Source organism: Mesoplodon bidens (assembly GCF_964165515.1).
Source record: "Mesoplodon bidens genome assembly, chromosome: 5".
NCBI classification, from domain to species: Eukaryota; Metazoa; Chordata; class Mammalia; order Artiodactyla; family Ziphiidae; genus Mesoplodon; species Mesoplodon bidens.
In genome coordinates, this window is record NC_138161.1 from 73,197,859 (window position 1) to 73,211,124 (window position 13,266).

General features: G+C 40.4%; 1 protein-coding gene across 1 annotated transcript in view; it reads right to left on the minus strand.

Annotated features, from left to right (window-relative positions):
- Positions 1-13,266, minus strand: part of COL6A5 (collagen type VI alpha 5 chain) — a gene marked incomplete at both ends in the record, with an annotated part of 108,651 nt that overhangs the window by 45,171 nt on the left and 50,214 nt on the right. Inside the window, 4 exon segments of the mRNA XM_081235341.1 lie at positions 9,014-9,076; positions 10,741-10,779; positions 10,867-10,917; positions 12,358-12,420. Coding sequence (XP_081091467.1) covers positions 9,014-9,076; positions 10,741-10,779; positions 10,867-10,917; positions 12,358-12,420 — 216 coding nt within the window.

The window sequence follows — 13,266 nt, forward strand, 5'->3', positions numbered from 1 at the left end:
CTATAAGATCATATCATCTGCAAACAGACACTTTTACTTCTTCCTTTCCAATTTGGATGACTTTTTTTCTTTCTTGCCTAATTGCTTTAGCTAGGACTTCCAGTATTATGTTGAAAAGGAGTAGTAAGAGTGGACACCTATGTCTTGTTCCTGGTCTTAGCAGGAAAGCTTTCAGCCTTTCATTGCTGAGTGTGATATTAATTGTGGATTTTTCAAATATGGCCTATATTATGTTGAGGTACTTTCCTCCTATACCCAATTTGTAAGAATTTTTATATTGAAAGGATGTTGAATTTTGTCAAATGTTTTTTCAGCATTTATTGAGATGATCATATGATTTTAATCTTTCATCCTAAATAGTCATTCTTTTTTTTTTTTTTTAAGTTTATTTATTTATTTTTTTAATTAGTTTCTGCTTTATAACAAAGTGAATCAGTCATACATATACATCTGTTCCCACATCCCTTCCCTCATGCATCTCCCTCCCTCCCACCCTCCCCATCCCACCCCTCCAGGCGGTCACAAAGCACCGAGCTGATCTCCCTGTGCTCTGCGGCTGCTTCCCACTATCTATCTACCTTACGTTTGGTAGTGTATACACGTCCATGCCTCTCTTTCGCCTTGTCACAGCCCACCCTTCCCCCTCCCCATATCCTCAAGTCCATTCTCAAGTAGGTCTGCGTCTTCATTCCCGTTTTGCCCCTAGGTTCTTCATGACATTTTTTTTTTAAATTCCGTATATATGTGTTAGCATACGGTATTTGTCTTTCTCTTTCTGACTAACTTCACTCTGTATGACAGACTCTAGGTCTATCCACCTCATTACAAATAGCTCAGTTTCGTTTCTTTTTATGGCTGAGTAATATTCCATTGTATATATGTGCCACATCTTCTTTATCCATTCATCCGATGATGGACACTTAGGTTGTTTCCAGCTCCGGGCTATTGTGAATAGAGCTGCAATGAACATTTTGGTACATGTCTCTTTTTGAATTATGGTTTTCTCAGGGTATATGCCCAGTAGTGGGATTGCTGGGTCATATGGTAGTTCTATTTGTAGTTTTTTAAGGAACCTCCATACCGTTCTCCATAGTGGCTGTACCAATTCACATTCCCACCAGCAGTGCAAGAGTGTTCCCTTTTCTCCACACCCTCTCCAGCATTTATTGTTTCTAGATTCCTTGATGATGGCCATTCTGACTGGTGTGAGATGATATCTCATTGTAGTTTTGATTTGCATTTCTCTAATGATTAATGATGTTGAGCATTCTTTCATGTGTTTGTTGGCAGTCTGTATATCTTCTTTGGAGAAATGCCTATTTAAGTCTTCTGCCCATTTTTGGATTGGGTTGTCTGTTTTTTTGCTATTGAGCTGCATGAGCTGTTTATAAATTTTGGAGATTAATCCTTTGTCAGTTGCTTCATTTGCAAATATTTTCTCCCATTCTGAGGGTTGTCTTTTGGTCTTCTTTATGGTTTCCTTTGCTGTGCAAAAGCTTTGAAGTTTCATTAGGTCCCATTTGTTTATCTTTGTTTTTATTTCCATTTCTCTAGGAGGTGGGTCCAAAAGGATCTTGCTGTGATTTATGTCATAGAGTGTTCTACCTATGTTTTCCTCTAAGAGTTTGATAGTTTCTGGCCTTACATTTAAGTCTTTAATCCATTTTGAGCTTATTTTTGTGTATGGTGCTAGGGAATGATCTAATCTCAAACTTTTACATGTCCCTGTCCAGTTTTCCCAGCACCACTTATTGAAGAGGCTGTCCTTTCTCCACTGTACATTCCTGCCTCCTTTATCAAAGATAAGTTGGCCATATGTGCGTGGGTTTATCTCTGGGCTTTCTATCCTGATCCACTGATCTATCTTTCTGTTTTTATGCCAGTACCAGACTGTCTTAATTACTGTAGCTTTGTAGTATAGTCTGAAGTCAGGGAGCCTGATTCCTCCAGCTCCGTTTTTCGTTCTCAAGATTGCTTTAGCTATTCGGGGCCTTTTGTTTTTCCAAACAAATTTTGAAATTTTTTGTTCTAGTTCTGTGAAAAATGCCATTGGTAGTTTGATAGGGATTGCATTGAATCTGTAGATTGCTTTCGGTAGTAGAGTCATTTTCACAATATTGATTCTTCCAATCCAGGAGCATGGTATATCTCTCCATCTATTTGTATCATCTTTAATTTCTTTCATCAGTGTCTTATAGTTTTCTGCATACAGGTCTTTTGTCTCCTTAGGTAGGTTTATTCCTAGATATTTTATTCTTTTTGTTGCGATGGTAAATGGGAGTGTTTTCTTGATTTCATTTTCAGATTTTTCATCATTAGTGTATAGGAATGCCAGAGATTTCTGTACATTAATTTTATATCCTGCTACTTTACCAAATTCATTGATTAGCTCTAGTAGTTTTTCGGTAGCATCTTTAGGATTCTCTATGTATAGTATCATGTCATCTGCAAACAGTGACAGCTTTACTTCTTCTTTTCCAATTTGGATTCCTTTTATTTCCTTTTCTTCTCTGATTGCTGTGGCTAAAACTTCCAAAACTATGTTGAATAAGAGTGGTGAGAGTGGGCAGCCTTGTCTTGTTCCTGATCTTAGTGGAAATGGTTTCAGTTTTTCACCATTGAGGACAATGTTGGCTGTGGGTTTGTCATATATGGCCTTTATTATGTTGAGGAAAGATCCCTCTATACCTACTTTCTGCAGGGTTTTTATCATAAATGGGTGTTGAATTTTGTCGAAAGCTTTCTCTGCATCTATTGAGATGATCATATGGTTTTTCTCCTTCAACTTGTTAATATGGTGTATTACATTGATTGATTTGCGTATATTGAAGAATCCTTGCATTCCTGGGATAAACCCCACTTGATCATGGTGTATGATCCTTTTAATGTGCTGTTGGATTCTGTTTGCTAGTATTTTGTTGAGGATTTTTGCATCTATGTTCATCAGTGATATTGGCCTGTAGTTTTCTTTCTTTGTGACATCCTTGCCTGGTTTTGGTATCAAGGTGATGTCGGCCTCGTAGAATGAGTTTGGGAGTGTTCCTCCCTCTGCTATATTTTGGAAGAGTTTGAGAAGGATAGGTGTTAGCTCTTCTCTAAATGTTTGATAGAATTCACCTGTGAAGCCATCTGGTCCTGGGCTTTTGTTTGATGGAAGATTTTTAATCACAGTTTCAATTTCAGTGCTTGTGATTGGTCTATTCATATTTTCTATTTCTTCCTGAGTCAGTCTTGGCAGGTTGTGCATTTCTAAGAATGTGTCCATTTCTTCCAGGTTGTCCATTTTATTGGAATAGAGTTGCTTATAGTAATCTCTCATAATCTTTTGTATTTCTGCAGTGTCAGTTGTTACTTCTCCTTTTTCATTTCTAATTCTATTGATTTGAGTCTTCTCCCTTTTTTTCTTGATGAGTCTGGCTAATGGTTTGTCAATTTTGTTTATCTTCTCAAAGAACCAGCTTTTAGTTTGGTTGATCTTTGCTATCGTTTCCTTCATTTCTTTTTCATTTATTTCTGATCTGATCTTTATGATTTCTTTCCTTCTGCTAGCTTTGGGGTATTTTTGTTCTTCTTTCTCTAATTGCTTTAGGTGCAGGGTCAGGTTGTTTACTCGAAATGCTTCCTGTTTCTTAAGGTGGGATTGTATTGCTATAAACTTCCCCCTTAGAACTGCTTTTGCTGCGTCCCATAGGTTTTGGGTCGTCGTGTCTCCATTGTCATTTGTTTCTAGGTATTTTTTAATTTCCTCTTTGATTTCTTCAGTGATCACTTCGTTATTGAGTAGTGTATTGTTTAGCGTCCATGTGTTTGTATTTTTTACACATCTTTTCCTGTAATTGATGTCTAGTCTCATAGCATTGTGGTCGGAGAAGATACTTGATACAATTTCAATTTTCTTAAAATTACCGAGGCTTGATTTGTGACCCAAGATATGATCTATCCTGGAGAATGTTCCATGAGCACTTGAGAAAAATGTGTATTCTGTTGTTTTTGGATGGAATGTCCTATAAATATCAACTAAGTCCATCTCGTTTAATGTATCATTTAAAGCTTGTGTTTCCTTATTTATTTTCATTTTGGATGATCTGTCCATTGGTGAAAGTGGGGTGTTAAAGTCCCCTACTATGAGTGTGTTACTGTCGATTTCCCCTTTTATGGCTGTTAGTATTTGCCTTATGTATTGAGGTGCTCCTATGTTGGGTGCATAAATATTTACAATTGTTATATCTTCTTCTTGGATCGATCCCTTTATCGTTATGTAGTGTCCTTCCTTGTCTCTTCTAATAGTCTTTATTTTAAAGTCTATTTTGTCTGATATAAGAATTGCTACTCCAGCTTTCTTTTGATTTCCATTTGCATGGAATATCTTTTTCCATCCCTTTACTTTCAATCTGTATGTGTCTCTAGGTCTGAAGTGGGTCTCTTGTAGACAGCATATATATGGGTCTTGTTTTTGTATCCATTCAGCCACTCTGTGTCTTTTGGTGGGAGCATTTAGTCCATTTACATTTAAGGTAATTATTGATATGTATGTTCCTATTCCCATTTCCTTAATTGCTTTGGGTTCGTTATTGTAGGTATATTCCTTCTGTTGTGTTTCTTGCCTAGAGAAGTTCCTTTAGCATTTGTTGTAAAGCTGGTTTGGTGGTGCTGAACTCTCTCAGCTTTTGCTTGTCTGTAAAGGTTTTAATTTCTCCATCAAATCTGAATGAGATCCTTGCTGGGTAGAGTAATCTAGGTTGCAGGTTTCTCTCCTTCATCACTTTAATTATGTCCTGCCACTCCCTTCTGGCTTGTAGGGTTTCTGCTGAGAGATCAGCTGTTAACCTTATGGGGATTCCCTTGTGTGTTATTTGTTGTTTTTGCCTTGCTGCTTTTAATATGATTTCTTTGTGTTTAATTTTTGACAGTTTGATTAATATGTGTCTTGGTGTATTTCTCCTTGGATTTATTCTGTATGGGACTCTCTGTGCCTCCTGGACTTGATTAACTATTTCCTTTCCCAAATTAGGGAAGTTTTCAACTATAATCTCTTCAAATATTTTCTCAGTCCCTTTCTTTTTCTCTTCTTCTTCTGGAACCCCTATAATTCGAATGTTGGTGCGTTTAATGTTGTCCCAGAGATCTCTGAGACTCTCCTCTGTTCTTTTCATTCTTTTTTCTTTATTTTGCTCTGCATCAGTTATTTCCACTATTTTATCTTCCACCTCACTTATCCGTTCTTCTGCCTCAGTTATTCTGCTATTGATCCCATCTAGAGTATTTTTCATTTCATTTATTGTGTTTTTAATCGATGCTTGATTCATCTTTAGTTCTTCTAGGTCCTTGTTAACTGTTTCTTGCATGTTGTCTATTCTATTTCCAAGATTATGGATCATGGAAATAGAATCTTGGATCAGCTTTACTATCATTATTCTGAATTCTTTTTCAGGTAGACTGCCTATTACCTCTTCATTTGTTAGGTCTGGTAGGTGTTTATCTTGCTCCTTCACCTGCTGTGTGTTTTTCTGCCTTCTCATTTTGCTTATGTTACTGTGTTTGGGGTCTCCTTTTTGCCGGCTGCAGATTCGTAGTTCCCGTTGTTTTTGGTGTCTGACCCCAGTGGCTAAGGTTGTTTCAGTAGGTTGTGTAGGCTTCCTGGTGGGGGGGACTAATTCCTGTGCTCTGGTGGTTGAGGCTCGATCTTGTCTTTCTGGTGGACAGGTCCACGTCTGGTGGTGTGTTTTGGGGTGCCTATGGCCTTATTATGTTTTTAGGTAGCCTCTCTGCTAATGGGTGGGGTTGTGTTCCTGCCTTGCTAGTTGCTTGGCATAGGGTGACCTGCACTGTAGCTTGCTGGTCGTTGACTGAAGCTGGGTGCTGGTGTTGGGATGGAGATCTCTGGGAGATTTTTGCTGCTTGATATTATGTGGAGCTGGGAGGTCTGTTGTGGACCCGTGTCCTGAAGTTGGCTCTCCCACTTCAGAGGCACAGCACTGGCTCCTGGCTGCAGCACCAAGAGCCTTTCATCCACCCGGCTCAGAGTAACAGGGAGAAAAAGCAGAAAGAAAGAATTAGTAGAAGAAAGAAAGAGAGAGGGAAAGAAAGGAAGAAGGGAAGAAAGGAAGGAAGGAAGGAAGGAAGAAAGAAAGGAGGGAGGGAGGGAGGGAGGAAGGATGGAAAGAAAGAAGGAAAGAAAGGAGGGAGGGAGGGAGAAAGGAAAGGAAGAAAGACAGGAGGGAGGGAGGAAGGAAAGAAAAAGAAAGTGGAAAGAAGAAGGGTGGGAGGGAGGAAAGAAAAAGAAAGAAGGAAAGGAGGAGTGGAGGGAGGGAGGGAGGAAGGGAGAGTAGGAAAAAAAGAAAGAGCAGGTAAAGTAAAATAGAATAAAGTATGAAATATAGTAGCGTTATTAAAATTAGAAAGTAATTATTGAAAAAAAAAAAAAAAAAACGGACCGATAGAACCCTGAGACATATGGTGGAAGCAAAGCTATACAGAGAGAATCTTACACAGAAGATTACACATACACATTCACAAAAAGAGAGCAGGGGGAAAAATCAAAAATCTTGCTCTCCAAGTCCACCTCCTCAATTTGGGATAATTCGTTGTAAAAAGAGGAAAAGGGCGAGAAGTCTGAAATCTTGCTCTCTAAGTCCACCTCCTTAATTTGGAATAATTCGTTGTAAAAAGAGGAAAAGGGGGGAAAGTCTTAAATCTTGTCCTCAAAGTCCACTTCCTCAATTTGGGATGATTCGCTGTCCATTCATGCACTCCACAGACGCAGGGCACATCAAATGGACCGTGGAGCTTTAATCCGCTGCCTCCGAGGCTGCACAGAGAGATTTCCCTGCCTCTGCTCTCACAGCTCCCGGGTCTCAGCCTTGGACCTGGCCCCGCCTCTGCGCGTAGGTCGCCGGAGGGCGTCCGTTCTTCGCTCAGACAGGACGGGTTTAAAGGAGCCGCTGATTCGGGGGCTCTGGCTCACTCAGGCAGAGGGGAGGGAGGGGCGCGCAGTGTGGGGCGGGCCTGCGGCGGCAGAGGCCGGCGTGACGTTGCAGCAGCCCGTGGCGCTCCGTGCGCTTTCCCGGGAAAGCCGTCCCCGGGTCTCGGGGACCCCAGCAGTGGCGGGGTGCACAGGCCCCCCGGAAGGCGGGGCGGACAGTGACCCGCGCTCGCACACAGGCCCCGCGGCGGCGGCGGCAGCGGCGGCGGCGGGCCGCGGCGGGCGGGCGGCGGCGGCGGCGGCCCACGCCCGTCTCCGAGGTCCGTGCCTTACCCGCGGCTCGTGCCTGTCACCGGCGCTTCCCCAAGCAGCCCTCTTAATGCCCTCTCCTCGCGCACCAGGAAACAAAAGGGAAAAAAGTCTCTTGCCTCTTCAGCAGCTCCAGACCCTTTCCCCGGACTCCCTCCGGGCTAGCCGTGGTGCACTAACCCCTTCAGGCTCTCTTCCTGCCGCCAGCCCCAGTCCTCTCCCTGCGCTCCAACTGAAAGCCGATACCCGAGCCTCAGCTCCCAGCCCCGCCCGCCACGGCGGCCGAGCAGACAAGCCTCTCGGGCTGGTGTGTGCCTGAGGGCACCGGTCCTCTGTGCCAGAATCTCTCCGCTTTGCCCTCCGCACCCCTGTTGCTGTGCTCTCCTCCGCTACTCCGAAGCTTTCCCCCTCCGCCACCTGCAGTCTCCGCCCGCGAAGGGGCTTGTAGTGTGTAGAAACCTTCCCCCCTTCACGGCTCCCTCCCACTGGTGCAGGTCCCGTCCCTATCCTATTGTCTCTGTTTATTCTTTTTTTCTTTTGCCCTACCCAGGTATGTGGGGAGCTTCTTGCCTTTTGGGGGGTCTGAGGTCTTCTGTCAGCGTTCAGTAGGTGTTCTGTAGGAGTTGTTCCACGTGTAGATGAATTTCTGATGTATCTGTGGGGAGGAAGGTGATCTCCGCGTCTTACTCTTCCGCCATCTTCCTCCGGGGTCCTGAAGCATGTCCTTGCCTCCTATCACACTGGAATCCCATCAAGCCTTCAGGCTTCCTACCAGCTTACAGGATGGAATCTGCTGGCGTCTCCCCGCTTTTCCCCTCCATTAATGGCAGGGTCCCAATGTGTACTTGCGACCCATGCTTTTCTCAAACCAGTGCTTCTCCCGTTTTCAATAGTCATTCTTAATTATGGGTAAACATCCATTTCGCTCTTAGCCTCTTCATTTAGTGATATCCTTTGCTCTGACACTGGCTGTGCATTTAAATCTAAATTAGTCATAAGCTAGAATTGGCACTTTAAACAAGTGAATACACTAGAGCATATGGAGATCTAATAAAAAGCTGCCATCTGCAAAGAATCAAATAAGAAAAATAATTCCCCACATATATAAGGACATGGGTTGGCTGTATCATTCCCATAACTCAAGGTGATGGATATAGATGCTAATGAAATTTGTCCCGTCAGATGTAAAATATCTGTTGAATTGCATCTCTTTCATGCTGGTAATGACCATCGATATTACACTGAAACTTTAAAATGAAAGGATGCTTGTCTTGGCATTTTGGTTTTTTAATAAGTATAACACTCTACTCTGCACTTTGCTATTTAGAACATCTCAACAGCCTTCCTTAAAATGAATACCCCAGGTGACTTTGGCTCTGGGGACTGGAACTGTCAGAAAATGCTCCAGGACACAGTAGGAAGATGTCAGCTTCATTTCCACTCACAGGGTTAATATCCTGGGCTTTAACATGTGCCCTAGAAAAGACTGGAAGACACTGGCAATTTTTAGAATACCCTGTTATCAATCTGTAAATACTTAAAATAGTTCAGATTCATGGAACCATAGAATTTTAGAGCTGAAAGTAGCTTTTGTGTCATTAAGTTTAACTCCCATGTTATAGAAATAGAGACCTTGAAAAGATGTGTTGAAGATCACACAGCTAGGAAGTGGCATTTCAGATGACCCTGGGTTGGATTGACAATCCACATTTATAATTACAACATAAAAGCCAGAATCTTCCAAAGAAACATTTATTATTTCTGGAATTATAGGTCACTTACTGTTAGTCCCCTATATCCTTTGGGTCCAGGCCCCCCAGGAATTCCAGGATCACCAACAACATCCTAAAGATTCAGATATAAGAAATCAAGATATTAAAATACTTGCTATGAAAGAATAAAAATAATTCTCTCCAAACCAAAATCTAATTGATCTTATAACTATATCATATATTAAATATTAAATGTCATTTCTTCTTGTCATTTAGAACTAAGTCATTGATACACCTAGATATTCTCCAAACTATTTTAATTTTCTGAGAATACAAATATTTATGCATCAATATCAATACAAAGGCTATCCAATTAGTTACTAAAAATACCTAAAGAAAAATGCTTGAAAATCAAGGAAAACATATGGGGTATTGACTACATAAAGTACTAAATAATGAATTACTTCCTAAATTCATGAATCATTTCTGAAAAAGTTGAAGGTAAAAAGAAATTTATTCTGACTTTGGTGGAAAACTAATTTAACACTTATCAATATGCTAATTTACCATTTATCTGTAAATTGAAATATGCTAATTTTCTCTCTTTATCAGCAAATTAGAAAATTGGTCCTTTACAATGAGAACTCCTATCCTAACAGTTATTTATATAGTCCCTTCTTGAACCCTTCTCCACCTAAGGAAAGAATCTCTTTTGGTAATTCATCAATTAAAAGCACTTTTGAGGGAATCAAAAATTGGCTGTTTTCCTATACTGTAGTTGATTCAATTTACTTAGACATTCTATTTTTTAATCCATATTTTCTATTTTAATTTGAGCATCAATGATTGGAAGACATACAAGATACTTTTATTTATTTAATTTTTATTGATGTATAATTGATTTACAGTGTTGTGTTAGTTTCAAGTGTACAGCAAAATGACTCAGTTATACACACACACATATATAATATATATATATTCTTTTTCATATTGTTTTCCTTTATAAGTTTTTACAAAATATTGAGTGTAGTTCCCTGTGCTATATATACAGTAGGTCCTTGTTTTTTATCTATTTTATATATAGTAGTGTATGTATGTTAATCTCGAGCTCCTAATTTATCTCTCCCCCCTTCCGCTTTGGTAATCATAAATTTGTTTTCTATGTCTGTGGGTCTATTTCTGTTTTGTAAATAAGTTCATTTTTAAGGATGCTTTTTTATTTAATAGATCTTATTACGGAATTCCAATGTATAAAACAGATATAACCTGAGCTACTCTGGTTGAAATGGAAGGAATGTCTTGTTGTAGAGCTTGGAGGTGAATTTCAGCCTGGTAGGCAATGAGGAATTCTAGTTATACTTTATATACTCAAGAGAGTAGTGTTTGGGATTAACTGAAGCAGGTTAAAGTTGCAAGTAGGAGACTAATGAGAATATGGTAATCTTTCAGGTAAGAGGAAGTGAAGGCCACGATAATGAAGGGCAAAGTACAATAGCAGAAGGCAAGAATTTTGCATGAGATCACCAGGGAAGAGAAATCAAGAAAAGGACTAAGGACCAAACTTGAGAGGGTACCTAGAGGTAGGGTTTCAAGACAAGGGACATCAGGCAGTGAAGGACAAATTTTCCAATTTAAAGGTTCATAGGAGTCAAGTATGGTCCTTTCTTCATGAAGCTCAGGCAAACCGATTGTCTTGCTTTTTTTTTTTTCCTGTTTCATTCAGATCCACAGACTTATCTTAATTCTCAAGTAGAAGGTCAAGATCATGGTAACTTTGACAAGTTATGTGCACAATACCTTTTGAATACCCATATCTCCAAGGAATCCTCTTCGGCCCTACGATTTTCAGCAGAGAACATAAATAAATCAACACACCTTTTAACTGATTCACCAATTAAAGAAATAATTGTTTTCCATATTTACCTTTACTCCTTTTCGTCCCATAGGACCATAGCCCGGAATGCCATAATCACCCTGTGAATATATCAGTTCATTTCAATTTCTCAAGAGTGAAAATTAATTGTAACCTATACTGGGGAGATTATGGTGTCAGGATAAAAGCACCGGAGACTTCCAGGTGGAGGGGGCCTGATGAACTTGAACTCTGGGAATATTCATGCCGTTTAGTTTTCCACACTTCCTGGTATATGCCCTGGTACTTCTTTGCTCAGCTCCACTGTGCAGACATGACAGGAGGCAGAGGGATGGTCATTTAGGACAGTGGAGTCAGTGGCAGTTACTTGCCTGGAAAATTAGGAGCTGGTCCAAAGAACACTGGGTGAGGAATTCCCCAAAAAGGCATCGTAAATGGACAATAAACATATTGAAAAATGTTATCTTCACTAGTAACCAAAGAAATGCAATCTGAAACATTAATGAGACATCATTTTTGTCAGTAAAATTGGTAAAGATGAAAAAAAAGAAAGTGACAATACCCATTGTTGGTGTGTATGCCCTGAAGTGAGCACTCTTCCTGCACAACACAAGGGTACATACGTCCTTGGAATTTTCCTAAGGACACTTTGCAATAGAGTTCAAAGCCTTAATTAAACATATACATATTCCTTGAACCAGCTATGCTACTTCTAGAAATTTCTATATAGAAATTAATTATGGTTTTTTCCAAAAACTTAGTTACATACAAGAATATTCATTGCTGTGCTATTTTAAGACAGTGAAAAACTGAAAGCAAACTAAATATCCAGTAATAAGAAGTTGGTCAAGTGAACTAAGGTATATACATTCAGTAGAATATTTTGAAGCTATTGAAAGTAACTTTGAGGGAAAAATATAATGATATGGATGTATGCCCATGATACATTGTTAATAGGGAAAAGAATGTTTTTTTTTCTATCTCCAGGATATTAATGATAAATATTTCAAAATGGTGGGATTATGGGTAATTTTTCTTTCCCATTTCCCATGTTTTATGCTTAGTCAATTTTCTACAATATCTATGCCTAACATTTGTAATAAATGTTATTTTTGAAAAGAAATTATTTTTTTTCTTATTTTTTTCTTATAGTGACTGCTTTATGAACTGAGACTCTGGTATAGCCAGAGCAACTAGAACAGATATCCTGTTTCTTGATCCTACTACCCTCTTGTCACTCTGGAGTTTTACAAGAAGTCACCTGATTTTCAACTGACATGGCCATATAGGTTGTTAAAATACTGAGCTCATCCATTATTCTCTCTGCATTCTCCTTTCCCTTTTGCTGTTCTCCCTTTGTTTAAGCAGACAGACTAGCTATAGAATGAGTGCCTCAGGGAGCAGGAGGAATGTCCCTACATCTTCCTAGGAGGTCCCAAAATACCTTCAGGACCCCAGGTGCTTAAGCTAATGGTGTCAGCCCCCTTCTCTTTACTGAGCCCTTGGAGTTGCTAAAGGGTAAGAGTCCTAAAACCTCATACTTGCTTTCCTTGCTGTCCAGCTTGCCCCAGTGGCCCTGGATCTCCAGGAATTCCAGGTTCTCCCTAGTGAGACAAGGAAAGCTTTAGATCAGTAAAAATCAAACCTGGCTCCCACCATAGGATGTTCTGTCCACTAACTGGGGACACTCAGGGCTCTCGGTGAGGGTTCAATGCTCAGTAAGCAAGGGAGTGTAGGAAACAAATAATGATCTTCCCAAAGGCAAGCAGGAAACACCAGCACAGCCCAAAGCTGGACTCAGTACTGCTTTCCAAGTGCTATAGAAGGACTAAAGCAGAAGAGAAAGAGTGGAAAATTTACTCTAGGGAAAGTGGATTCATTTGCTGATTTATTCACCCATCCAACAGTTATTTATTGTCCTGGAAAAGGAACTGTTGAACATGATCGATGTGGTCCTGCCCTCACTAAGAATACTCTGTTTGGAACGAGAGACAATTAGGCAATTCTACACTGTGTATATATACAGTAGAGGAAAAAAGTTCAGGGTGCTGTGGCAGTGGAGAGAAGGGGACTGTAAGTCAGATTTGGTGGGGTGGGCAGGCTGGCTGCCTGAAGGAAAGGAGCAGGGATGCTGAGGCTTAAAGGATAAGTTGTGCGAGCTGGAAGAAGGACTGAGGGAGGAGTGAGAATGGAGGAGGAAGGCACAGTGAGAAGCCTGGGCAGGCACACAGGAGGTAGATGAGCTAGGAAGCCTTAGAATTAAACAGGGTCAAAGGGTCTTCTAAGCTACTGGAAAATCTGGAGATTTTCCTAAGGGTCATCCGAAGTTAAGACCAGTGACATAATCTGTGGGACTCAAATGAAAGCATGGGCCCTTAACTCAAAAGCAAACTTTCCAGACTGTGATAGCAGAGCTTGAGTGCAAGTAGGGGTGCCTTCTAAGCGAGGCC